The 27283-nt window shown below is 38.8% G+C and overlaps 1 protein-coding gene across 2 annotated transcripts; it reads left to right on the top strand.

The window, feature by feature from the left end:
• Positions 1-764: 764 nt before the first annotated feature.
• Positions 765-25695, top strand: MYBL1 (MYB proto-oncogene like 1). 2 transcript variants are annotated; one of them, XM_080380384.1, is made up of 16 exons: positions 765-957; positions 4829-4931; positions 5055-5126; positions 8114-8206; positions 9234-9454; positions 11216-11399; positions 11625-11699; positions 13223-13327; positions 14564-14797; positions 15108-15476; positions 15970-16112; positions 16510-16624; positions 18306-18422; positions 18509-18613; positions 21115-21294; positions 23075-25695. In XM_080380384.1, the coding sequence occupies exons 1-16, from the start codon at positions 938-940 to the stop codon at positions 23201-23203; spliced, it is 2265 nt and encodes a 754-aa protein (XP_080236510.1). In that variant the 5' UTR covers positions 765-937; the 3' UTR covers positions 23204-25695. The 2 variants fall into 2 exon arrangements, with proteins under 2 accessions (XP_080236510.1, XP_080236511.1); XM_080380385.1 differs by lacking the exon at positions 21115-21294.
• The last annotated feature ends 1588 nt before the right edge of the window (positions 25696-27283 follow it).

A 27283-nucleotide genomic window follows, 5' to 3' on the forward strand; every position in this document is an offset into this window, starting at 1 on the left:
TATGCCGCGGCGAGGGAATGCTCGCCAGCTCCCTTCGATAGCTCAGCTGGTAGAGCGGAGGACTGTAGAGGCGCGGCCCACGGGAATCCTTAGGTCGCTGGTTCGATTCCGGCTCGAAGGAGGCACTTGATTTTGCGTGGCGGGGCGGCCGCCGTTTTTTTATTTCGTCGGGAGCTTCCCCCGTTGCCGCTGCTGTGGCGGCGCGCAGGCGCTCCCGCCGGGACGTGGCGGGGCGGGGGGGTGGCGAGGAGCCGGGGTCCCCCCCCCGCCCGCCGGGAAGACTCGCTCCCCCGTCATGCCTCGCCCCCGCCGTCCCTCCCCGCCCGCGGCTGGCGCGAGGCCCCGCCCCCCTCCCGGGTCGCGTGCGGCGGCGGCGGCCAATGGGGCGGCAGTCCGCCTGCGCAGATTCAAACGGTGGCTCTGGAAGGAGGCTGGGCGCGAGATTCGGCGGCACCGACCGAGCCCGCCGCGAGCGCGGCGGTGGCGGCGCAGCCCGGGCGGCGGGGGCCGGCCGGCAGCGGGGGGTGAGGGGCCGCGCCGAGCAGGGCCGCGCAGCGCAGCAGCCCGGAGCGGGGGAGCGCCGCCGGAGCCCGCGGCAGCTCTGACAGGAGGCGGGAGGCACGGCTGAGCGAGAGAGGGGCCGCTGCGCGCTCCGTCCGTGCGGGCAGGGGCCAGGCCGAGCCATGGCTGGCGCGCCGGGGGCCGGGCCGGGCCGGGGCTGAGGGCGGCCGCCGGGGCGTTGCGGGTACCGCGAAGCTCCGCGGGGAGGAGGGGGCTGCCAAAGGAGCCCTACCCACCTCGAGTCTTCCTGAGCCGCCAGCGCCCCGCTCCGTGCCCCGCCCGCCTTGCCGTGAGAGAAGGAGCCCGGGCGGGGGCTCGGGGGCTGCGCGCTGCGCCCCGCTGCCGTGGCGGCCCCCCCCTATGGTGCGCCCCGAGGATGGCGAAGAGACCGTGCAGGTGAGTGTGGCCCCGGGGCGGGGATCTCCGCGCTTTCGGCCCCCCCACCCCAGGCAGCCGCTGTCTTCCGCGGCGGCGCCCAGGTACCCCCCGCGCCCCGGGATCCCTGCCAGGTGCCGCCGCCGCCCCGCCCCGTCCCCGCCGCCCCTGGCCCCCCCGCCGGGCCGTGCTGGCGCGGCGCTCGGCCTCCCTCCACCTCCCGGCCGCGGGTGTCACTGCCCGCCTCCCGCTCTCCGCCCTCCGGTTCCTCCCTCGCTGGGCGCCCGCACAGGTACCTGCCCGCCCGCCCTCCGCCTTACGAGCACCCGCTCCCGAGTATGGGTCTCGCCTCTCGCTTAGCGGCCGCTCTCACCTCTGTGCTTTCGCTGAGACCATCTTTGTTGCAGCGTACCCGAGCGACTCCTTAGGTTTTCTTTTCTGTGGCCTGCCAGTGACGACTGTGTTGTCTCAGCAGCAGCTTTGCTGGTTACTTTCCTTCTGCTGGAGTAATACTTTTTGCTTTTTTCCTCCCGAGTGGCTTTGGCACAGCCTTGATGCATGGTTTGGGGCTGTTCAGTTAAAGTTAATGTTCAGGGCTGCTGATTCTTCCAGTTATCTTAAATGCACCTGCTTTCTTTGATTTGGCATATTCTTTGATTGAGGATGTTATAATCTAGCCTGAAATCTTCCTGAGAGCGAATGTTTTCCTCCAGAGCTTCTGCAGCAGCCCCAGATGGTTTTGATACATCTTTTGTTTTATTGATACGAAAATGGGTGTGTCTTTACTTAGTATTCAGAAGGTGGGTTTTGGAGAACTGTTTCATTGCTATAGTTATTTTTGTCCTAAATAGAAAATCAGTTTCTGAAAAGTGATAAAGAAGTGTAAGAGAAGGATTAGGACTGAGAAAGGAAAGGGTACTTAGTGGATAGTATTAACCTGTGAGTTACCTATGGCATCTGGGGTTTACTGTGACTGCATGCTTCTAATGGAATTGGGAGTGGTTTCAAAGTTTCAGATCGTAAAACTGCTTCTGCATTTTCCTGTGACATGAAAAGAGTTCGTAAGTTAATCTTTTTCTGCCAAACCGTAGCTAAAACAAGAAAGCAATGCTTTGGTGTTCCAGTTGTGTAAGGAACAAAGGTTCATCAATGGGTTTAGCTTGCAGAGGCTAACTGCTGGAGCTGTCTATACTTAGCATCTCCAAGAATCAGCTTAGAGGGAGAATGTTTCTTGTTACTCCTAATCTGCATTTTGTGGTTTTAAGAGACTTTCACGCATGGTATTGCAAACAATAGTTTCATCTTTGCAAAGCTTTAGCTTGTATTAACTCTCGTGGCTATGGAGTGCTTTGGAGTTGTAACTGAAAATACAGCTGGTTGTGGATAGCAGAGGAACGTTTGGTTAGAGATAAGTAGCCCTAGAGGAATACTGTGTCAGTGTACGATAACTACAGTGATTCGCTTTTGGAGATAGGAGTTTATACAAAGGTGATTTCAAGATTGTTAATCTAGGTGTGGAGTAAGGAGAAAGTATAACTGTTTTGCACCAAATGGAATTAAGTTTAATTTTGTTTAAACTGCTCTTGGGTTTTGCATTTGGAAGCTTAATTTTGCACTTAATGGCTCTCGAGTCAGGATTGCAAAGACAGGTAGCACAGAACTCATGAAATAATTACTTTATTGGTCTAGATTTCTTATTTGGTGGCCACATTCCACTTTGTGCAGTATTCTAGCACAGTTTCATAACTCCAAAAGAATTGTCAAGTGAACTATAGCAACCCCGTGTGTTTGGAAATCTTTTCTCCTTAACCAAAAGCTTGAGTTAATAATCTGAACCATTCATGTATATTTAATTTATAACCTACTGGTGTACTAGTCTAAACAAGACTGAAGACTAAATGGTTATTCATGTGGAATCAAGGTGCATGAGAGGTTAGCATCCGCTTGGCTGGCCCCTCGCACCTGTGAAGTGCACAGAGGCAGCCAGAGGCTGTGCTGGTCTGGCTGTGGGACTTGTGTACTGCTGGAGAATTCCTAGTGCAGGGTTCCTAACCGGTGCTGTGACAGGGACCCCATGTTGTCTAGAACCGGTGCTGTCATCAGCACCACTGCCACATACATGGAGCTTTTCCTCTTCTTTTTAAAATCCCTATGACTTCACGTAACTGAAGGCTCTGTTCTTGAACGAGTTTGCTGTGCAGTGGGTGAGTAGACTGTGGACAAGGTCTTAACCACAAGGCCAAATTTTAGTTATAAGTAAACTGTATGGCTTGATTGGTATGAAATAGGATTATAGAATCAAGATACGCTCCTGAAGTTTGTTGAGGACCTGTGAAGAAGAGACCAAAAAATAAGGGGGGGGGGGGGGGGGGAAGAGAAAACTCTTAATTTACCTGTGAGTTTAGATTCTGTTTTCTTAAGTCCTAAGCTGCTTAATGCAAAACTCTCACAATCACTGTGTTTACAGCTTAGTTTTTCGTAAGGTCAGCAAGTTCTTCATGTACTTGCAACAAGCTTACTGCTTTGGTTTTTGCTGGCTCCACAAAGTTTAATAAGTTTAAATATCACTAACTATTTCTACTGCATCATGAAGGCAAGTAGGGCAAATCTATCCACATGCGGTGTAGGATGTAGAAGCAGTGTTAAATACACTGGGTCTGCAGGAGTTGGATACACACTGTCCTGTAATAATGCTTTCAGTTAAGCAGTGCTCTTCTTGAATGACCATATATTCATGTTGGCCATGTAGAACGTACTCACTTCATGGGAAATAAAAAATATACATAAATGGCTGATTAGCATGCTGTGTGGGTGAATTGCATGTTCTGGAAAATAACATAGAGATCCGCCATCTAATCAGTTCTTAGGATACCAGCCCAGGTTAATTCCATTACTGGGAAAGGATTTTTTTTTTTTCCTTTGGTTGAAAAATGGAAGTAATTTTCAAGGCAGAGAAGAACTAATACATTTTTTTTTTGAACATGAATTTGTTATGTATATCATGCTTTTTATAGTAATAACAAAATGGAGGGAAAATTAAGGCTGCAGTGTGAAACTGCTTCTAAAGCAAGATGTGTACTTGGATAGGAATCCCTTCTTTATGTCTTTGCTATAACCAATGCAGAGGAGCTTCTCATCTTGCTGTTAGGCCCTAGGTTTCCACATGTGTTTGAATTTATGCTGTCTAATGTGACTCACCGACATGTAAGTTCAAGTGATATTTCCATGAAACGTTTCCCTGTGCTGCTTGTTAGTAAGGCTTTGTTTCTCAAGGCTGTGAAGTGTGCACTTCTCCAGTAGATGGAGCGTCATCTACGTGGAGTCTGACCTGGCTTCCTGCCTCTCAGACGCCTAATTTAAAGGCTCAGCACTGACATGGTCTTTATTTCTTGCTGGAATTTCTTTGTCTTCAAAGATTTGTCTCTTAATTCCTGTAACATTGAGGCAACCCTTTTGCTTTTGTCTAGTGTCAACTTGAGATTTGATTTGGCACCCTTGTTGTGTTTGCTGTTTGAGTTACGGAGGTGGAACATGAATGTGTTTTGCAGACTAGCAAACCACTTTATCGTATAAGCTCATTTGTGTAAAATAAAGATGCGTAACAAAAACGTGATCTTAAACCGTAGCTTTTGCTTCAAATTTAAGTCTTGACTTGGCGTGAATTATCTGCCTGTATCTCAGTATGTGGCCTTGAAATTAAGGTTAATTCTGTTCCTTTGACGTGGTAAACATAGGCTACTGCTAGAGGCAGATCTTATGTTTGTGCAAATTCTGTATGTCATTTTAGAACAATATGTACAGACTGTGAAAAAGCTACAGGTAGCTAGGAAAAGTAAGTTACTGAGAGTTAATTTAAACTCTGCCTTCTTCACTCTTCTGTTGTACTCTGCAGTGAAGAAGATTATGACCTTCTATATGTGGATCATGACTACGAAGCGCCACAGCAGAAAGGTTTGAAGAAGATATGTAACAGGGTGAAATGGACACGTGAGGAGGTATCTTTTTTTTTACTTTAGTTTCATTCCTATATGATATTAGTAGCACATGAAATATGTTATTATTTAGTACCATAGTGGGATACCATGTAACATTTATTGGCTGAGGTTATGTCTTAACAGGATGAAAGGCTAAAGAAGCTGGTGGAACAAAATGGTACAGATGATTGGGCTTTCATTGCTAGTCATCTACAAGTAAGTTGATTCTCTGTTTCAGTTGAGTTCCCTTTTAGTATTTATTTACTTTGGTCATGTCTACTTTGGAAATGAGGTGAACCGGAAATCAGAAACACATAATAGTAAAAAAAATTTTAAAGGATGCTTGTAAATTGGACTTGAGATCTAGCTCAGACCCTAGAGAACCTTATCAGCTCAGGCTGGGACTGAGGTAATGGTCTGAAATGATCAAAAATAATTGATGCCTTCTCTCCACACTGACTATTTGTTTTCATTCTGGAATATATTCCTGCTTCCTATTGATTTGCATCACTTGTGGTTACATCTACAGTTCACAGGTTGCTTTTGAAGCAGGGAAGTGGGTTGCATCTGAAAGATTCCATGAAAAGAGCAGGATCAGTTTCTTAAACGCCTTAGGAAAAAGGAGGGTGGATTGGTGATGGGTTTTTTTTATTTGATGTTTGTTGGGTTTTTTTGTTTGTCTGTTTTTGGTTTTTTTGTTGGTTTTTTTTTTAGCGTAAGTTCTGCTTCCCTAACATATGTAAGTCTTTCCATCCAATGATGTCTTCAGTTGCTGTGAATAGAACCTTAGTGGGTTTCTTGGAAGTTTCCTACTGACACTTAAAATTTCTTGTTCTGTTCTGATGGTCAGGTGGAATGAGTAAAAGAGCTGATGGCTCCTCAGCTGTATGAGCTGCACTGGTAGAAAATACCTACAACTAGAATCAATGATATGTTTCTCTTTTGATTAGATGTTAGTAAATGCCTACTTTAAAAACATGGCTAGAATCTAAGGCTGGAATCACTACCTAGAAGTGGTATTGAATATTCAAATATTGGAAATAAAAAAATTATCCCCCCCCCTCCTACCTTTGTGGCTCTTGTAATACTGAGTGAGATGATACGGTTGTATGAAATTCCTGTGTAATTAGGTAAAAATACACTTGAATTCAACTTGAAATGCTGAGCAACTACTGTGCATTGTTCTCATCACGTATGTGCAACTGTGGTGCTTCTAATTTTTTTTTTTCTAGGTAACAAAGTATAGGTATCAGGGAAGGATCTCAAAGCTTGTACATTTAAGGAGTGCACAAGCAAATCACTGTTCTTTACATGCGCATTATCCCTTTCCATAAAGGCAGTGAAATGAGTGAATGGCAGAGGAGAAAGAGATGATATCAAGACGCTTTTGTATTGAAATTTTGTATTGAAAACTGTTTAACATGTTTGATGATATTGATCTGCAGGTGTAGTATGGAGTTGCATTTAACAGATCTAACAGTTTAGTTTAATAAGTTTTCCAGCTGAAAACAAGTGCTTCTGGAGACAGAAAGCTATTGTTCAACTGGGCCCAAGTGAGGCTGAAAAAAAACTCTCCGGCTATCGTGGGAAACATGTCTGGAGGATCAGGTTGCCCATTGCAGAATTGTTGATGTTGGGAGGAACATCTTAAGGTCATCTAGTCTGAGCTCCCTGCTCAAGGATCAGCTGGAGCAGGCTGTCCAGGACAGTGCCCAGTTGGATGTTGACTATTTCTGTGGATGGAGACTCCACAGCCTCGCTGGGCAACCTATTGTTGTGTTCAAATTACCAAGCCGAATAATACAGGCTGGCATAATTACCACTTACCTTGTTACTAGTGGTCTTTTGCTAGGAAAACCAAGTGTATCTTGAGTTGCTAGCTTGTAAAGGCACTTAAACTACCATGTTTTTCAGAACCCTGTTTTACTGTTGGGCCTGGCACAAGTAAGCCTTCCCTTCTGTTCTGCCCAAAAAGCAAAGATGGCTTAAAGGTGACTCTCTTGAGACAATGCAGCTTGTATTATCTTTCAATCTATCATGGCTAAAGCAGACCTGAAACAATTTTATTGTTTTGGCACATCATTTGCTTTTGCTCTTCTCCCCCAAATATGTCATGATTTCAGAAATGTCTGGAAGGCAAAAATACTAAAAGGCCAGAACTCCAAAATTTTTCTTTCATCAAAAATGGGAGTAGCTGTCCTATACTGAGTCTGTCTCTTACGGCTTGTCTCCACCAGGAAATGATGATGTTTTGTAACAAACTCTAGTGTGCTTTTAATCATACAGTATCTACTTGTGGTTAACTTGAAGGTACTGTGATCGATATAATTTTAGATGTAACAGTCTTTTGGCTTCTTTTTTAACTTCATCTTAGCATGGTAATGCCTTTACTTGGTACACAAGCCCAGCAAAACCTTGAAATTGGTACTTGCTATCCAGCAGCTTGCACTGAAGAGAGTAAGTTATGTCCCAGTGTTATAAAAGGCATACTAGTGTGCTGTGCTGGGGCAGGTTCTTATCTGCATCTTTCTAAGGACTGGAGCAACCCTGAGAGTCCTAAACTTTCATATAGACAGTTTTTAGGAGGCTAAGTGAAAGCTTACTTCTCTTTCATAACTGGGAAGAATATTTCACAAAATCCTTAGTGAAGCCACAGAAAAGCACCATCTGTCCTGAGCAGAGAAAGCAGTGTTGTTTAATTAGTATGTTAGCTAAACTTGATATAAATCTGTTTTATTAACACTCTAGTAAAGAGCTGAGAATATATTCAAGACTTAGAAAAAAATTACTTTTTTATTTGCAAGAAAAAATACTTCCTTTAAAAATTTCTTTCCTTCTATAACCTTTATATAGGTTATAGATAATATCAAAAGCATGTCAATCACATAAAGCTCAGAGAAGGTGTGGAGTAATGAGGACAAAAAGAATTCCAAGTTTTTCTTTAAAGAAGAGTAAGTTCTGAATTTGATAATCAAAGTAAGAACATAGAAGTAATTAGAGCTTTGTGCAAGGCTGTTTTTTCTGGAGAAAAGTTTTTATAAGCAAATGGAAGAAATAATAAGGAGAATGTAATTATTATACTTACAACAAAGGTCTGGATAAGTTTTAATTTGTAATAAGCTAATAATTCTGGCTAGCTAATATTTACAGTTTTATGTATTCAAGAGTTTAACAGCTACACTGGTCTTCTAAAACTATTTCAGAATCGTTCAGATTTTCAATGCCAGCATCGATGGCAGAAGGTACTAAACCCAGAACTGATTAAAGGTCCCTGGACTAAAGAAGAAGATCAGAGGGTAATAAAAATTAATTGATATTGTACTGTTAGTGTAATAAAATTGGCATCTGACTGCTAAGAATATGTACTTTTTCTTAGGTTTCATCCCCACAAAGATGATGTCTGATGCATCTTGTGACACAGATAATTATGTTATGCTGTGTGAGAAGAAAAAAAATTGCAGCTGTTCTTAAATAGATGGAATGTCTAGTCTGCTCAGGTGTTTCATTTCTCTTTGCGCACATTGCTAGCTGAACTACTCTAGCTTACCAAAAAGAGATCTTACAGCTAAAGATCAAAGGTCTTATTTACATCTTTTGTTCCTTAAACCCACCAGACTGAAGAGGGTTGTGAATGGGAAATTATTTCATACTTTACTGTTAAAGAAGCTGGCAATGGTGTGTTAGACTCCTTTTCCCCTTCCACCTCTGTTAATCCTTGCTGCAGCTTTTTGCCTGTAAAACCTGGACTGCTCTGTAGGGAGGTGCACATATAGCTTTCACATATGGTATTTCAAATTATCCGCTCGTTCTCTCTGAAACTTTTTAAAGATGTTTAAAACTAGCATTTGTCAGCTTATGAATATGGTCTTCCTAACCTGTATTTTTTTACAGTTCTCATCAGTCTTTTAAGAAAAAGCTGCTAAAGTGTAAAACCACGTGAAAATGCGATGGAGGCTGGGATGGTGTAGGTTTTTTCTCATATGTATATGTTGTTGAAAAAAACTCATACAAGCATCTTTACCAGCTTCTTTTTTGGTCTTTCCTAATGTCAGTTTATGCAATGGGTGACAGAAAGGGAGTTTCCAAACGAATGTTTTTATCGGTACATACTTTTTTTTATTCTAAACATAGTGAATTTGGACTTAGTTTCAAGGAATCAAGAAATTACTATTGATTTTTGAAACCCCAAGTCACTGTCTGCCTCCTTAGGCCTAGTATCTTATCAAGTTGACTGTTATAATCCTGTTCTAAAATGTGTGTTCTCAGACTTTGATTAGGAAAATCAGGTTTTGGAATTACAACATGCTTTCATCTGTGTTCCAGGTTATTGAATTAGTTCAGAAGTATGGTCCAAAGCGCTGGTCTCTAATCGCAAAGCACCTGAAAGGAAGAATAGGCAAGCAATGTAGAGAGAGATGGCACAACCATCTCAATCCTGAGGTAAAAAAGTCTTCGTGGACAGAAGAAGAGGACAGAATAATCTATGAAGCTCACAAGCGTTTGGGAAACCGATGGGCTGAAATAGCAAAACTGCTTCCTGGAAGGTGCTTTTCAACTCTTATTTGTGTTAAATACTGGAATATGCGAAGTGGTCATCGCGCTACTCTTTACAGTGTAATTTGTTAGTCAGAGAGCATCTATTGGAACTTATGTCACAACATCTTTATCTTGATAGATACTGAATTTTTTAAAGATCTGCATTTGATTATGTATTATTGAAAAGCCATGAAACAATAAAAAGACCTTGTACACTCAACAGGTTCCTTCAAAAATCCTCCTGATCACTTACAAAAAAACTGTGTAGTAGAGCTAAAGAGAGTAACTGCAAGTAATAGTGGAAGAATGCCTTAACATCCTATGACTTGGTATCAAAATGCCTTTTTTAATACGCATTTGGAGGTGACTTTGTTTTTGGTTTAAGATCAGAAATTCTTCTGATTTATTTCTTTTTGTGGAACACTTCTTGTTAAAGAGGGACATTCAAAAAAGATCTTGGTAACCTTCAAAAGTCCAGGCTTAGGAGTCATGCGTTGCAAAGCTAGTTGGTTACCATACAGTGTCTAAGAATGAATTGTATATATTGTTCTCCTTACATTTGTTTCAAGTGTGATTGCCAACTTATATTCTTGTGGAAAACAAAATTTTAGTGTATAAGGAGTTTAATGAAATAAATTCTTCTACCTTGTACCGTTAATTGAAATTCAGCGTTAAGCTGTTCCTCTCTGAATTCAGTCTGTGTGTTCAGGGAGGTGACTGTGCCTGAGGAATGTCAGCAGTTGCTGTGCTGGGTGAATGAATCTTTAGAGACATGTGTTTAAAAATTGGACATCACAGGAAATCCTTTGGAGGGATGGGGAGGGAATGAATTGCATCTTAATAGAATTTCAGAGAGGGAAGGTGAGTTTCTAAGGACAGAGGCATTACTAATTCACTACTTGCTGAAAATAAATCTGAGATGAGATGCTGCTGAAGATTGGATCCTAGATCTAGAAGATTTGTAAATAATCTAGTGGGATGAAAAAGGGGAATCCTTGGAATGGAGCTTAAATGAAGAATGGAGCTTAAAGCAATTTTTACTTCCGTATATATCTCTCTAAGCCTAGTAATAATGCTAATGTTTTAAACTAATGCATTCATACTCTACTCTTGCCTTAGTGCTTGTCCAGTGCTAAAAGTGATTTCAGCCTGCTTGTTAAACTGCAGGCATTTTCTTTCCAAAGGGAGTGACAATGGATACTGATCTTCTGTCATGCCTACTTTTCCCTGTACAAGATCAAGGGCACCACAAGGTAGTGGGATGTTCTTCCATAAAGCTGCACATAAACCTCAGAGCTGGGAATGCCGGCTGTCTTTTTTTTTTTTTTTTTTTTTTTTTTTTGATGAGATGTCTTCTAGCAGCAAGCGCTGGCCACAGTGCCCTTATTATGCTGAGGGACAGTAGGGTGATTGTCTTAGCATCGTGTTCTGCAAATTTGTAGCGCAGGATAAATAATATAGTGATAGAGAAGGCATGGTTATTCCAAGTATCCAAGAAAAAACGTTTTCACCCATGATAATAGTCAGAACCAAGGTTTTTACTTTTGCTACTTCTAATTTCCTGCAGACTTGAAGTTTAATAGAAGGAAGTTTTGAAGAGAGTAGCTTCCTAGTAATTATGCCAAAATCCCACTGATAATAGAATTTTCAGTTTAAGCTGCTGGAACTTTCTGGATCTGTGGCTTTGGATTCACCTACTGTACAAACCCTGTAATTATGCCCTACTTAGAAATATGGAAACAAGTCACTGTTGTACACTTGCATTTTAGGACTGATAATTCGATAAAAAATCACTGGAATTCAACAATGCGAAGAAAGGTGGAACAGGAAGGATATTTACAAGATGGTATAAAATCTGAAAGAGCTAGTTCATCTGAACTTCAGCCCAAACCTTCTCTGACTATGGAACACTTGCACACTCAGAATCAATTTTACTTACCTGTTCAGACACATGTAAGTTCAAAATCCAGAATAATTAGTATTTCCCAGTTTCAAATAATTTATTTGGTTTAGAATGAGAAACAAATCTGAAAGATTGAAGATCTGTTGAGTATTTTTGTGATACTATGGTAACTTAAGATTTGTAAACCATAATAAATAGTTTATGTACAATAAACTAGAGATAATTTTATAGCCACCTTTTCTTTAGGGTTTGTAAAATGATCTATGTCTTTTTAGATTCCAGCATACCAGTATGCCTCACCAGAAGGCAGCTGTCTAGAACATGCTTCGGCTTCTTCCAACTTAGTTCAGGTAAATTGTTAATGGGCATTGTAAATGAAGAGAATGTACTGTGTATTATGCTGTAAAATGAAGGGTTTAATAACTTGTAACTTCAAAAATGTCTTTAAGTCTTATCATTCACCTAACTTTATGTAAGTATTCCTCTGTAAGTAAGCTTGCTAGCTTAATTGATAGTCCTAGGTAGCAAAAAAGGAGATGTCTTTATACATCTCAGAAGCGCAGTGGTTGTGTTTATTTCTGACAGAAGTATGGCTTAAAACACACTACTAGTAAAACCTTTCCGTAAAAATTACAACCTGTTAATATTGCCTAGCTTCTGCGAGATTTAAAGACAAGATTTTACTACTTTATATGTGTAATAAATACAACCCTATCTGAAAGACTCAGTTCAAATGACTTACTGTGACTTATACTTAGCGGCTGTGCGTTTTTGTTCTCGATAGGTTTTATTTTTTTCTGACTGATAAACTTCTGTCAATCAGTTGAAGATGCTGTTTTGCAGCATTCTAAATGCTGAAGCATTGAGGAACTGTAAAAAAAGAAAACACCCCAAAATTGGATATATTTATTTTCTTTTGCTCCTTTGGTCTCACTTAGAATATATCTGAAATTCCTCATGTGTTGCAGACTGAATGTAGATCTTGGTTTTTAATATGACTTCCTGGAAGAATTTCTGTGGATTTGAAATCAGTAAAAAAATTATTTTGATGTGGGGAATAATACTTACTTTGTGCTAGATGTGTTGGAGGTATTCTGCAGAACCCTGTACCTAACCTTAAGTTTCCCTGTGCATGTCACCTGTTTCATATTGCATTTTCTTCCTTGATCTCAGTATAAGAATACAAATCATAACAAAACCTCATATGGCCTTTGCCACTCCGAATTGCCTTATACAGAGAAGTATAAGATACTTTCTGCTCCTTGAAGTCTTTCCTAAACTGAGGAGTATAGTTAGTTTTGAAACTCGTGTTATGTATCCTCACTTACCTATATTCATAGCAATAATAGAAAGTTTTAAGGAGGTTAAAAACAAACCAACCAACCAAAACCAATTAGTTGATTTCTTTTTCTGATAGTAGTGGTAGGATTGCTTTGGTAGACGTTCTGTCAGCAAATGTTAATTTGAAACACTTTCACACTTAGTGAGGATAAATAACGCAAAATTCTAGAAAGCACATGAAAACTCAAACACATCTACCAAGGTGCCAACGTTGTCGCCTCTATTAAAGATAGAACTGAGTGACTTTTGGTTAAAAAGTGCTATAATACAGTGAGCATTTGCAGGCCATATTAGAAACCTGTTAAAATACTAGTTTGTATACCACTTTTACATCAGATCCATCTCCTCTAATTGCTGGAGTTGTTTCATTTGCGAGTGACTACTGGATTACAAAATATAATACAGCTTGAACAGCACTGTTCTGCCATACGTGGATTTCTGTTAAAAATGTAGCTATATTATAACAGAATCTTTGCTGTGGAGGGGTGGTGGAGGTGGAAAATAGTAATGGATTCTTTCTTAAATTTTTCAGCAATCATTTATTGATGATGATCCTGACAAAGAAAAGAAAATAAAAGAACTTGAATTGCTACTTATGTCAGCAGAGAATGAAATCAGAAGAAAACGAGTGCCTTCTGTAAGGACTGTAAATACTTGAATATGCTTTACTGAGATTTATCCTCAGCAGTTTAATAATGGATGTTTGGTTTTGTGTGGTGTTTTTTCATCCAACCTTCTAAAATCAAACCTATGGCTGTTGGGTTGTAAAATGAAGTCTGCGCTATTAGAATTGAGGCAAATAATTTTTAGTGCAGTTTTCTAAAATGGAAACAGCAAAAATATGACCTTCAATTTGGCAGTTGTTCTTAAGACCCAGGATTTTAATCCTCTTCAAGAGGTACCATGTTTGTTGATACCACTGCCATTTAGTTTTATAGATCAGCAATGCTGATTCTCTGTTCAACAGTGAAAGGTGAAAATTAAATAGGTTTGGCCCTGTTTGATTTCAAAATGTTTTGTAGATTATATTTCTGTCAGACTTCTATGTGAGTGCTTGCAATGCTTAATATCCACATTTGGACACTACAAACAGTATATAAATTTGCACTGCACAAAATTTAAGTGTACTTCAGTGGAATTGGGGAAACTTGTAGATGATAGTCACTTATTTTCCCAGGGACAGGAGGCTGTGAACATCAGACACCTAACCAACCCAGCTGTATTGATCACTAATTTAGATTATGGGTGAACTTCCCATTTCGTGTGGTGGAGATATTTCTGGTATTCTCTTGAAAAAGTACAGTGTTCTGCTTATCTAGTGGAATCTGCTTTGCCTTCTGGATTTCCAGTGAAAATTAGAATTTGTTTCTTGAGTATTAAGCAGGTGACTAAAATAGGATAGCCATTTAGAAGTTAAGTACACTATCAATGCAGAATCCGTGTTAAAGAAAAAATCAGATCAAACAAGAAGTATTTCACATTCTGGAAACAGTTTATAATCTTAGAATGTACCTATGTTCTGTAGTGCAGATGACTTCGTAATACACTGACGTTCATGAACACAGGAAACTTGCTTGCATCAGAGGTGATTTTTAATACAACCTGTAATTATCTAAGTTATAAGCATATATAAGGTATGAATGAGACATAAGTTAAAAATCTTAAACAGTTTGAGAATGCTGAGTATGTTAATGTAAGGAGAAGACTAACTGCATTAATGCAAACAGATAATTAGTGTTTGAAAAAGCAAAAATGAATAGTTATGCTTAGTGTTTCCACATACTACTATTTTTTTTCCTCCCTGCAGTCACATGCTTGATCCTTTTCAGTTTCTGAGTTGAATAAGATTATCATGTTTCTTTGTACTCTTTAGCAAGCTGGAAACTTGCCTTGTTGGTCTGGAAGTTTTGTCATGGAAGATGGTGTGTCTAATACGCTGAATAGCCTTGGGGAAGAAACAAGTGAGTTCTACAGCGTGGATGAGACCCATGGCACATCTGTTCAGCAGAATTCACCACCTAAGTGTTTAACTGTGGAAGCAAATACAATGTTATCATCTCTACAAACCATTCCAGAATTTGCAGAGACACTAGAGCTTATTGAATCTGTAAGTCTGTATTTATTCTAATGAATGTTTATTTAGGAACATCAACTTACAGAATATGTGTAAACTACTCTTAAAATTACCTTATTCTGTACTTGTCTGTAGTTTCACCCACACTGAGGGATTTATTTTATTACCTGTTTTAAAAAAATGTTTAAAGTATTCAGTGTTTTAGGATTGTGTGGAAGATGTAGTGACAATAATTCAGTATATAGTTTCTGGAGGTAGAAAGCTGTTGGATTGACTTGGACTTGTGAAATAATCTTGGATAAGCCTGCTAGTGTCTTTGAGTATTTTGCATCTCGACTTATAGGATCCAGTAGTGTGGAGTGATGTCACCGGTTTTGAGCTTTCAGAGGCTGTTGCATCTCCTGTCAAGCCACCTCCAGTAAAACTAATGAGGATTCAACACAATGAAGTGGCTGCTGAGTGCCAGTATAATGTCAGTGTTGTGCTTGATGGCAAAAAACACAGTAGCGTCACTGGTGAGGAAGAAGCAGTTTTTCCAACAACCCCAAACTTAACTAAGTTCAGCACGCCACCTGCTATCCTAAGAAAGAAAAAGAGATTGCGCGTTGGGCAATCACCAGTTAATGAACTGAATGATGGCTTGTGTAATGATGCCATCAGTGTTGCACTAAAGCATACACCAGTGAAAACACTACCATTTTCTCCATCACAGGTGAGTTTTATTTTTAAATATGGCTAAACATTAAGACTGCAGTAGGTGGGTTATAAATTACAAGTACTTTCTTCCCTAGTCATACATTGTGGCCAAAACAAGTATATCCAAAAACTTCTTAAAACATTTGCATAAGGGAATATATATTACACAGAAATAGTTAAATAACCTATTTCCTCTGTTTTGAAGACTAATGGCGTAGGGGAGGGAGGGCAGGCAGTGACTTATGTCTCAGCTCACACTTTTCTCATGCAAATAATAGAGACCAATTGTCTCTGTGACCTAATTAAGCAGTAGAGATTTTAAGGAGAAGATCAAGGTTTCAGTGATAAATATTGCAAATGTCTTGGAGTATCAAGTCAAGAAAAGTTTTATTGGGATTTGTCAGTAAAAGCTCTTCAGATATATACATAATTTTTTTTGTTGTACTGCTTAGTACAGTGGTGAAGTTTTGTCCTTTAAGGTTGCTTAGGTTTTTGTCTCTTGTGCTTAGTTTTTCAACACTTGCTCTGGAAATGAACAATTTAACCTTGAAAATCCTGCATTTACATCAACTCCAATCTGTGGGCAGAAAGTTCTTATTACGACTCCTCTACACAAGGAAATGACACCAAAAGAGCAAAAGGAAAATGTGGGGTAGGATTATTACATTAAACATCTGGTGGTGTTGCTCAAAATACCCAAGTTTTTCTAAACATTGAGAAATTAGTCTGCTTGTGTGCATACTGTAAATGAGTTTTAAAACCCCTAACACTTAAATACTTGTGTATAAACTGGCTTCCTGTTTTTAACATAAAGCGATTTGTACACAGTTAAAATCTTTCATTTTTTAAAATACTGAACAAAATCCAATTAAAGTTTAATATACCTGGGGTAATGCTGTGGTGATCTTAATACCTTCAGATTCATGGTGGTGATATCTGTTGTATAAATTAAATATTTTAAAATGTTTCTTAGATTCATTTTATTACATTACTGTTGATAAAGTAAAATATTAAAATGCATGTATGAATACTTTTCTATGCTTGAATAGTTTTAGAACTCCCACAATTAGAAGATCTCTTTTGGGTTCAACACCAAGGACGCCAACTCCTTTTAAAAATGCTTTGGCTGCTCAGGAAAAAAAGTATGGTCCCCTCAAACTTACGGTACGTAATGACAATGTTTATTTTCTTCTTTGTTAAAGTCTTAATGCTCTCTTGTTTTCGAGGTATTGTAAGCCTCAGCATGATTTAGACAGCATTTTGTAACAGTGCTGCAGTTTCAGTGACATTCTATATTACCCTAGAGAACAGCTAGAATGTGAATCAAAAATGTTTCAGATTTTGTACATTAGACTAGTATCCTGTGTAGTATGGAGGCATTGTCTTTTTGAATGGCATCTGGTACATATAATAATTTGATCTATAGTATTCCTAAACACATTTGTGAGTTGTTTTAAATTTGTTTAGTCTTGCTAACACTGTGTCTTAGGAGGTGGTAACATTGTCTGAGATTTTAATACTTTAGCATTCTGTTTTCTCAAAATAAATATTGTGAGAGAGTGAATGGGTGTGGGTCCTCCTACTGGATAATCTAGTAAGAACAGACTGGTGCAGATGAATATGACTAACTGTTGTTTTAAGCAACTTTCACATTGACTTGAAAAACTGCATTATCTTTGAATCCTCTGGACTATCTAAAAGCTGAGTTGTTTTCTGGGTTTGGTGGTTCTATGGTGCTAGGACTGAAACTAGATGTTTACCACAGCATGCTAGTATTTTGAGAATTTTTTTGATGGAAAGGTGTTTGGAAGTGGTTTATCCTTCCTAGGGGCTTAATTGAGTGATGCCTTTAATTTTCTTCATCCTAAAAATCAAAATCTTATTTTAGCAGTTTATTACTTCTCTGATTCAGATTCTCTGATTCACAGAAGAATTTTTTTGGTTGGCTATGGATTATGTTAGGGTTTTTTTTTCCTTTCCCTAATGAATTAAATTTTTGCTCTCTTCCTAGCCTAGCTAAGGTATGTTAATGCATAATAACTTTTGGAATTCAGTAGACATATGCTTTTCAAGTTCTGAAAAAATTCCAGCCAATACATATTGACTACTTCTTTTCTGCAAACACAGAAGGTAGCTCAGACTTTGCCACAGGGCTTGGCACCATCTGTGTTACCCTATAGATTCACGGTCTCTCACTATGCAAATGGAGTGGTTTGGCATTCCTGTTTCTGTCCACTATTAACGTCCTGTTCAAAATCAAATTTTGAGGGCTTAAGGGAATTCTTCTCCTGTTGGTACACAAAGGAGCCATCTGTATGGTTTCTGTGAAATTCTGAACTGTACTTAGGACCATAAATGTCTTATTCAAAGGTTTGTGTTAAGATTGATATAAGTTCCTTTCCCAACAACAGTCATACTTTTATAGTACAGTTTTTTAGTATGTTTGTATGCATATATACACACACGCACATATATTTGTGTTTAGGGATGTGTTTAGTATGTAATAAAGTATTTTTATCTCTTTTGTCAGTGGATAACCATTGATAATAAATGCAAACAAGTAGTTTGCACGTTGTCTTCAGTGCCGTCTTGCTTTTTTGAGGCACTGTGTGCATGTATGTATTTTATCTGGCTCGAAATAATGTGTAGTAAAGTGAATTTAAAAATCTGCATAGCCTTGAAATGTTGAGCTGTACTTGTTAACTGCAATAGCTTAAATCCTTTTATCTGTTGCTATACTTTGCAAGATCTCTTTTCTGGCCTATACTAGCTGAGATTAGAACATGGTAAAAACTAGCAACTAATAGACTTCCTGTGTTTTCTCTTCCAATTTTAATTAACTTAGTCACAACCACTTGCCTTCTTGGAGGAAGACATTAGGGAAGTTTTGAAAGAGGAAACTGGAACAGATATATTTCTCAAGGGGGAAGATGACACTGTGTATAAAAGCTGCAAGCAGGAGGTAACATTGCAATAGTAATTTCAAACAGGAAATAACTGCTTTTAAATAATATTTTACAGTTTTTCTCTGCAAAATGTTTATTGCAGCACAACTCTTCTAAAAGAGTCAGAAAATCACTGGTCCTAGATCCATGGGAAAAAGAAGAGGTTGGTGCCCAGCTCTTCACAGAAGATAATAGTTTAGATGTACAGGTAAGTGTTAAACTACAGAAGAGGATCAGTGGCAGCAATTTTAATATAGAACTGAGTATCTTTCATTCTTTCAACGAAAATAAAGTGTCTGGATTAAAGCTAGATTCATAAATTTAGATAATATCACCTTCAGTTTGAAATACTACTTTAAATACTTTAAATACTTAAGCAATACTTGAACATTGGGCTTGAATTCATGCATGAATTCTTCCTTTCAGGCCTTCAGAGCAGGACTGGTAATGTGGATGCTTTGCAGATTTGCTGTTATAGCAAACTGCTTCCATGCTGGTTACCTATAAACTTTAGTATATGAATATTAATATAGGCTGCATCTCGAATGCTGTGGTTTTGGGCCCCTTACTAGAAGAAAGATGTTGAGGTGCTGGACAGTGTCCAAAAGAAGGGCAATGAAGCTGGTAAGAGGTCTAGAGAGCAAGTCTTTTGAGGAGTGGCTGAGGGAACTGGGGGTGTTTAGCCTCGGGAAAATGAGGCTCAGCGGGGGACATTACCGCTTTCTACAGCTGCCTGGAAGGAGGTTGTAGCAGGATGGGGGACTACCGCTTCTCCCAAGTAACAAGCAACAGGATAAGGGGAAACAGCACCAGATGAGGTTTAGATTGGATATTAGGAAAAATGTCTTCACTGAATGGGTTGTCAAGCACTGGAACAGGCTGCCCAGGGAAGTGGTTAAGTCAGCAACCCTGGAGGTATTTAAAAGATGTGTAGATGTGGTGCTTAGGGACATGGTTTAGTGGTGGACTTGATAGTGCTGGGTTAACAGTTGGATTTGATTATCTTGAGGTCTTTTCTAATCTAACAGTTCTGTGATTTTACACGTGACGTGCTGAAGCTGTCTGTAATACACCAGGAAGATGGCTTTTGCCCCTGGGTTTTGGATGTGTGTGTGTGTGTGTCAGACATGTTCTGAAGATACCTAGTGCATAGTAGGCAGCATGTCTGTCTTTTCTGCTCTTCGCATAATAGGGGGATACTTTAAGAAATATCAAGCATGTAGAAGATGAGATTTGTGGGCTTCCTCTGCCTGAAGGAGTTTGAATACTTCTGCCTCAACAACTAAGGCATCAAGAGTTCAGATATGGGGCTGTTTTGGTCCCTTATTCCTTTAAAAAGTAGCCCAATATTTTTGCAGTGGATTGTTTGAACAGATGAATCTTTAGTCTTGTAATTTGTAGGAAAGCTTTATTCTAATCTAGTTTTTAATGTATGTACGTGTTTAATTCTGTAAGAGTAAATGTCTGTGACTCTTGGATCAAGTACAGAGTTATATTCAAGAGGTAGGAGCTAAAGGCCTTGAAAAGAACAGGTGCTTAAATCATACCCCTTTCTGATTATTGTAGCTGTTTTTCTAAATTCCCTTCTTAAATGCCCGGTAGGCTGTGCCTGCGCGCTGGGTGTCAGGTGCCCTGCCACCTAGTGGGAATTGCCTGCTTCCCGGGAACGTCTCTGTCTTGTGAGGAGCAGCTGCAGCCGTTCAAAACAGAAGCAAAATGCCCGGTGTTCTCTTAGTAATGTTTTGTTATGGCGTTGTATATGGTGCGTCACTGATGTTCAGGTTATTAAGCTAAACCAAGATACACTATGACGTTGTGGTACGTTAAAGGCAGTGGACTGGGAAAAAATTTTTTTTCCTCCATTTTAATGAGGGGTGCTGGTATAGCAGGAATATTTGCTCTTAGAGATAGTGGTAGTATCTGATTTAAGAAAGAAAAATGTACCAGTCCCTAAGTAGAAAATATGAGTCCTTGTGATGGTAAGTTTAGGAGTAAGGTCTGAGGTAGAATAAATACGTAAAGGTAGCTTAACACATTTTAGTGGGGTGGTTTTAAAGTGACTAAGTACATATTGCTGCTGTTACTCTCCTCTAATTTAGCTTTCTAAAATCACTGTATACCTTTCTTCTGCTTTGCTATAGCGAAGCTGGATTAATTTCTTTTTATTTCCATAAACATTATAAGCAGATAAAGTCTTCTGGAATGATCAATCCAGTGCTTATTTCAGTTCTTAAAGCAGTTTCTCCCCCTGAAGCTGATGTGGTCTTAATGTTGGTTTACTCCACTCTCCTTGTGCTTACTTTTAAAAGGGTTGTACTAGAAGTGAATTGCAAGCTTTTTTCTTTAGAATTGCTCTGTAGTTACCACTTTATCAAGTCTTGTTCTTAACAAAATGTAATCAGCTGAAACATGGATTTATATGAAAGAAACCGTCTACTCAGTAATGCCGAAATCATGCTAGCAGCTATTCGTTTTACTGTGCTCGGTATTGGCTATGAATCCCAGTATAGACCACGCTAATTCTTCATATATTACTCATTACCTTGTCTTTTTGGATTCTTTCCTAGGGTCTTTCTGATAGTATTTGCTTCGTTTAGATTTTAGCTTCTCTGATCACAGCAGATTTTTTTGGTTTGTTTTTTTTTTGTTTTAAATTTAAATTAAATACTAATTCTTATTCCTGTTCCCTACCCTCTTTTTTGTCAATAGTCAGAAAATGCATACACCACATCTTTATTAATGATACCATTGTTGGAAATACATGACAACAGATGTAACCTGACATCAGAAAAACAGGATACAAACCCAGCAAACACAGCAAATGCAGTAAATAAGAAGAAACTGAATGCATGTGCTTCAAAAAATGTCAAAATGGAGAAAGCTCTTCAGGTCTGGATGCAAAGAATTCTGTTAGTTTTGTCAGCAGGTTAAAAAGATTTTTTTGTTTGTTTTTGTCTTGTACTAATGTCTAGAATTGTTCAAGTCAGTGATCTAATTTCAGTCAGTGTTTCCATGATCCTTATTTCTTCTAAGTTGTTCATTTGTCCATCAAGTGTTTATTCATACTAAGTTCTTTAAATATAACCCTGATGTTTCATTGAGTGGCCTCAGAGACTTAAATTAACTCTATTCCAGCTGAAACCAGGACAGTGGGGGAAAAAAATCTGGCTAGACCTACAGTACAGGTTTGGGTACCCAAGTCTAGCAGTAAGAAAACTTGATTTGGTGCAAACTAAACTTCTCTAGCACATAAGTTTCTCAAATTTCACTGGTGCTTTCTTCATAATAAGCCCAGTGGGTTAAGCAGAGTTCATCCACATTCTGTTTGCTAATTGTTCTTGTAACGTGCCTGTTCTTGTACATCTGTATATTTTCCATACTGTTAAAACCATGGAACCTAGTTTTCCTCTGTGTGTGGCTTGACCACCAGGTTTAGGGAGAGATTCTCTTTGACTTGACTTGGCACCTGTTCCAGCTTGCTTCATAGGAAGTTAATGTATGAAGTTTTTGTGTCTTCTCAAAATATCTACAGGTCTGTATTAATTAAAAAAGGTAGGGCACCTGGAGCCTGATATTCCATGTCCCACTTAAATGCTTTAACAATCATGTGTTTTTAAGTACAGAGACAACAGTATTACTTTCTGATCCTTTCTTATGAGAAGAAAGCAAACCTCATTTAATTGTGATATTCCAAAAAAAGAATTAACTGCTGTGAATTGCAGCAAAGGTGAATATATCTGGCCCAGAACTATGCTTTTAAGAATACTTAAGAGGAGCTTAATCATCCTATATTCACAAACGTTCTTATTTAACTCTTTCTGCTTTTTCTCCTGAGAAATTGCCTCTCAGTTTAGTGGCCTCTCTAACCATGAGTCTGTTCCATGAATCAAGTCCTGCTAAATTTATAGAGAAACTCAAATGGCTAATTTTCTCTTTGCATCTATATGTGGAACTGGTCCTTCGGATCAGTTTCTACCTGAATGTGGGAGGGAGAGAATCTTGCATTCTTCATTTTGCTCCAATCTGCTGGTGTCAGGTTCAATCTAGAGCTGCTACAAATCAGCTTGAGATTCAGTAAATCATGTAAACATGCAGGGTTTGCTTCATAGACGAAGCAGGACTAGTAGCTCAATTATTCTTCCATTCATTATATTTATTCATAATTCCTTTACCATTTCTAATATATTCCCAAAACACCTGACTGATCTTCCACAGCTGTCACTTCGGTTCAGTGAAGTCCTTCACAGTATTCTTTTTCAGCTGCCAAACCATTTTGCCTGCCTTGGTATCTCCAGACAGCTGTCAATAGTGTATTTTTCTGCCTGTTGGACTTAGCACATTTAAAGGGGAAGATATCCAAAGAGAAGATGACTTAATTAACTTCCTTTTATGTATCAATTGTGGAACTAGTCTCTTTTTAAGAGAATTTTTAATTTTGTGTGTTAGAACTTGAAGCGTAACACAGATGCAGTACTGGGGAGCTGGATTAAGGGGTGGGAAGAGAGCTTTGTTGTAGGTTTTATGTATTGTGTTGTAGAACTGAATCTGTCTCAGTAGAATACAGTGTTGCTGGACTTCAATAATTTATTGTTACTTTGAAAGGTTGTATGAGAATTGCTCAAGTATTTTAGGTAAAAGAATCTTTTAAACTTAATTTTATTTTATGCAGTCAAATTGTGAATGGGAAGCAGTTGTTTATGGAAAAACAGAAGATCAGCTTATCATGACTGAACAAGCAAGAAGATATTTGAGCACATACACAGCTACCAACAGCACTTCAAGGGCTCTGATACTGTGATGGTCACTGCAACTGACAACCATTTCTTTCCATTGAAACTGACACAATGTTGAAGGCAATTCCAGCACAATACTTCTGAATTAAGTCTTTACTTTGAGACAGTCTGCTAGGGGAAACCTCACAGCTACCTGAAAGCTTCCTTTCTTCTTCTGACTGACAAAGAACAAACATGAAGCTCTTGTATTCTATACGAAGGGATAATACAAACAGTTCTGCAATGAATTTCTTTAATATTAAAGTAACACGCTAAAATATGATAAAGAATGATAAAATACATTGCAGTACTGACAATACATAGTTTTTAGGTCCATTTTTCATATTTATTCGTTTGACTTGCATTGCTTTTTTTCTGTTAGTGCATTTTCAGTAGAGTAGGTTTATAGTTTGTTACTGGTTTCCAAATGAGTAACATACATGACTGAATGTGCTTTTGCTTATGTAGCATTTTTCTAGTATATAAAGAAACACGATGGAAAGGAGTGTAAAGGAAAGATAGAAAGTTGCACTACTAATTTTTTGGTATGCTGCAAAACAATGAAATTAACTACAGTGTTAAATATATTTATTTGCAAATGGTACTAGAAGTAGGCAGAGGGGGGTGAATTAGGTTTTAGTGTAAAGCATCAGTATTTTCTTCATAAATCTCAAAATGAGATGATTGTTGAATGTATTGTACAGTATGTAGGAATGGGGAATTTTGTAAATTGGAAAGGAGTCTGTTTTTATAATTTATTTTCATTTTGAAGCTTAAATGTAGATATTTATATGTATGCAGGTTGTCTAGAAGCCAACGTTGTTTCCTGTTAAAACAGCTAAAATGAAAAAAGGACAAGTTTAAAGTATGGAATAGCAGAAGAATTACAATGGTGAAGTGTACAAATCTATGCTGTATGTTACAACTACATAAAAATTGCACTATAACCCTTAAATCACGTTGGTCTACAAAATAATTACAAGGTATACCTGTATTATACAGCAGCTGTTCCCGTACCTTGTTTAAATATATTTAGAAAGGAATGGTGGCATCCTGTATATGACCCAGGAGTACTTCATTCTGCATAGGAGCTAAAAACTTAATGCATTTTAATTTTATTTAAAAAAAAAACCAACAACAAAAAAAAACCAACACAAAAACAAAAAGCACCAAACTTGGCACCTTGGATCTCAAAACAATTGTATCTGCACTTAAGTTGGACCATTATATACTTACTTAATATCTGAAGAACAAAGAGAACATTCTTTTATTTATGAAAAATCTTTGTCCTTATTTAAAGGTATACAGGTCACAACGGTTGCTTTAGTTGCCTATTTTAGGTATTTGCACTTATTTTATGTCTTTTATTTTTGAAGGAATGTTTTGGTTTGCTTTTGTTGTAGAGATTTTTATGCAGTTAATTTCAAGCAAGTTGTAATGGTGTGCTATCAACAAATACTGACAGGTAAATAGAATTGTACACTGTAGTTTTAGTTATTTATAATTCAGACACTCTTCCTCTCCACTCCCGGGTGTGCTGCTACAGATAGTGGCAGAATCGGCTTGCTGCTATGAGAGATGGAAAGAGCGAGCATCATATGCACTGTATGTAAAATTACAAAAATGATGTCAGGTTCTCTAGTTAACTTTATGAGATCAACCAGTACTATGCAGGGTGTGGAAAGTATTCCTATCACTTTAATATCAAAAATGGTAGAGAATAATTTTATTACTGGAAAATTTTAATGCGATGAGTGGCACAAGGAAGGTAATGGGTTATTACACTTTTTTAAACATGTCAAAACTTATACGATCCTTATCTTAGGAGCTTTTTGATATTAAATATTTGCCTGGTTAAGATAGACGTAAACATTTTTAGCAGTTTTTAATTCACATCATCATTTTAAGGGGGGAATCCTATACAAGCAATGGATCAGAAAATACCCATCGCCTATGAAAACTGAGATGAAGCAACTGGAATTCTTGGCAGTACTAGATTTAGGTGGGCATCACCAGAATGGATTTAACAGCAGCGTTTGACGCTGGAGACGGCAATTAATCACAAAAAAAAGAAACAAAGCATTAAGAGAGTGTGAATATTTAGAATCTGGGTGATTTTTTTTCTAGAAGTGGTATCACCAAAACTGCCTATAGCAAGTTTAAGCATAGATTTATGGTAAGTAGTATTGGTTGGATCATTTAGTTAACTCATACTTTGTTGCTTTAGCAGGAAGGTTTTAATCTTTCATATGTCAGGCATCTTTTTACTTTTTGAATGTTGTGTGCATTTGCATTTCTTCCAGTTTATAAGTAGATTGTACATGCAGCAGCCAAACTTGCATGAAACCTAAATACATATTACTCCATATTTTTTGATTTAAGGTTTGACATAATGTGTGTGCAACAAATGCCTTGTTTATCTTAGTTTTTGTTGTACTTCAAACTTTTATGTAAGGGAATCTCACATACAATACAGACCATATTAGTGCCAGAAATAAAGCATCTATGTACCAGGTTACTGTAAGTGCTTTTTATTTGAGAACTTAAACACTTATGCTTGTTAAAGCAACATGTATATATGTGTGTGTGTGTGTGAAACTGCAAGAAACCTACACTTTCTGGACCAGGCAGAGACAAACAGCAGTCAGGCGAATCAGTGTGTAGGAATCAGCAGGATCGAGTTCCTTGACAATAATACATGCTTCAACCCAACCTGCTTGTAAGCCTGCTTGTATTCGGTTGGCAGTTTGTCTCTCAAAGTTTTAGCACAAATATTTATGTATAGGAGACATATTTGACGGATGAAGACTGTTGCTAGTGGCTACTGTAAAGCTTTTTTATGTTTCCTTGCATGTGTGTGGTAGAAGCGATATTTTAGTATGTGTGCCTGGGTCTTGGGAGGCAAATGCAAGAGTAAGCTGTGCAGTGTGATGTGTTTTTTTTTTTATCACCCCCCCCTAGTATTCACAAACATGTTAATCTGAATTAGTGTTAGAATTCCACTCTTTTATTTTGCTAGAAACGTGGGCATTCAATAGATAATATCTATTGCTTTTCCCGGTTTTGTGACAAAATATAAATGGCAGGCAATAAAGTAAAACAATCTGTTGAAGGAAAAGGACGAGAGGGACTAACACAAGCCAGTTCTTCAGAAATATGTCCTCGTAATTTGTATCATCCAGCTTGCAGCTGTATAAGCAAACTGTGACTGTTCCGGAGGCTTTGCTGGGGTTCTGGCTGTCATAGCCAGACCACTGTATGACTATCCTGCAGACCTGCTTGTGTTTGCATGCGTGAAGTTCTTTAAGCGAGGTGGGCTGATTGTAGAGCGTTTGTTCTGGTGACTGGCAGCTGATGTCTGATATCGGGGTGAAGTGTAGGCAGGTGAAAGTGAAGTCTCTAATGATGTAACTAGTTCATTTTTCTAAGTCAGTTTTGCTCAGTGAAAGAAGGTCAAGCAGATGGACAGCCAGTAAGCCAAACTTGGAAAGAACTACAACCCCAAGTTTGATTATATCAAGACTCTGGAAGCTTTACTCATGGGCCTGGCTTTTACTTGGAAGAAATAGTCTTTAAGGAATGGATCGGTGAGAGTAAGCCCAGTTACTGCTGCCATTATTCATGTTTTACATGAGAATAACTCTACTAGACTTGCACCAGACTAAAACTGATGCAATGCTGTGAGTGAATCAAGCTTCACGAAGCAAGGATTTTAACACTGGATGCTAACTGACCACGGTTGCACCAGAATTGTGACCAGGGTCCAACACAATGCAAAAACAAGAATTCTGAAACAAATTGATTCTTGCAGTTGGTTTTGTGACATTCAGATAAAGATTCAGAACCTAGCCAGAAAAAACACCGACTTCTAATGCTAGGCCTAATTTAACTATTTTTTTCCCCATAAGTTTTCTTGACCTTGGATAAGCTGAAGCTTTAAAGGCTTAAATGCTTACTTTCATGAGGAAGCTGTGGATTACTGTTTCTGTGCCACTGGAGCCAAAAGCTTGGTCCCTCTTGAAGCTGCAGCATACTGGTCTGTGTGGCTTCCCCTAGAGACAGCCAGTTTATCCCCTGAGTGGCTTGGATCCTTGCCCTGCAGCTGA

Source organism: Falco punctatus (assembly GCF_963210335.1).
Source record: "Falco punctatus genome assembly, chromosome: 3".
Classification (NCBI taxonomy): domain Eukaryota; kingdom Metazoa; phylum Chordata; class Aves; order Falconiformes; family Falconidae; genus Falco; species Falco punctatus.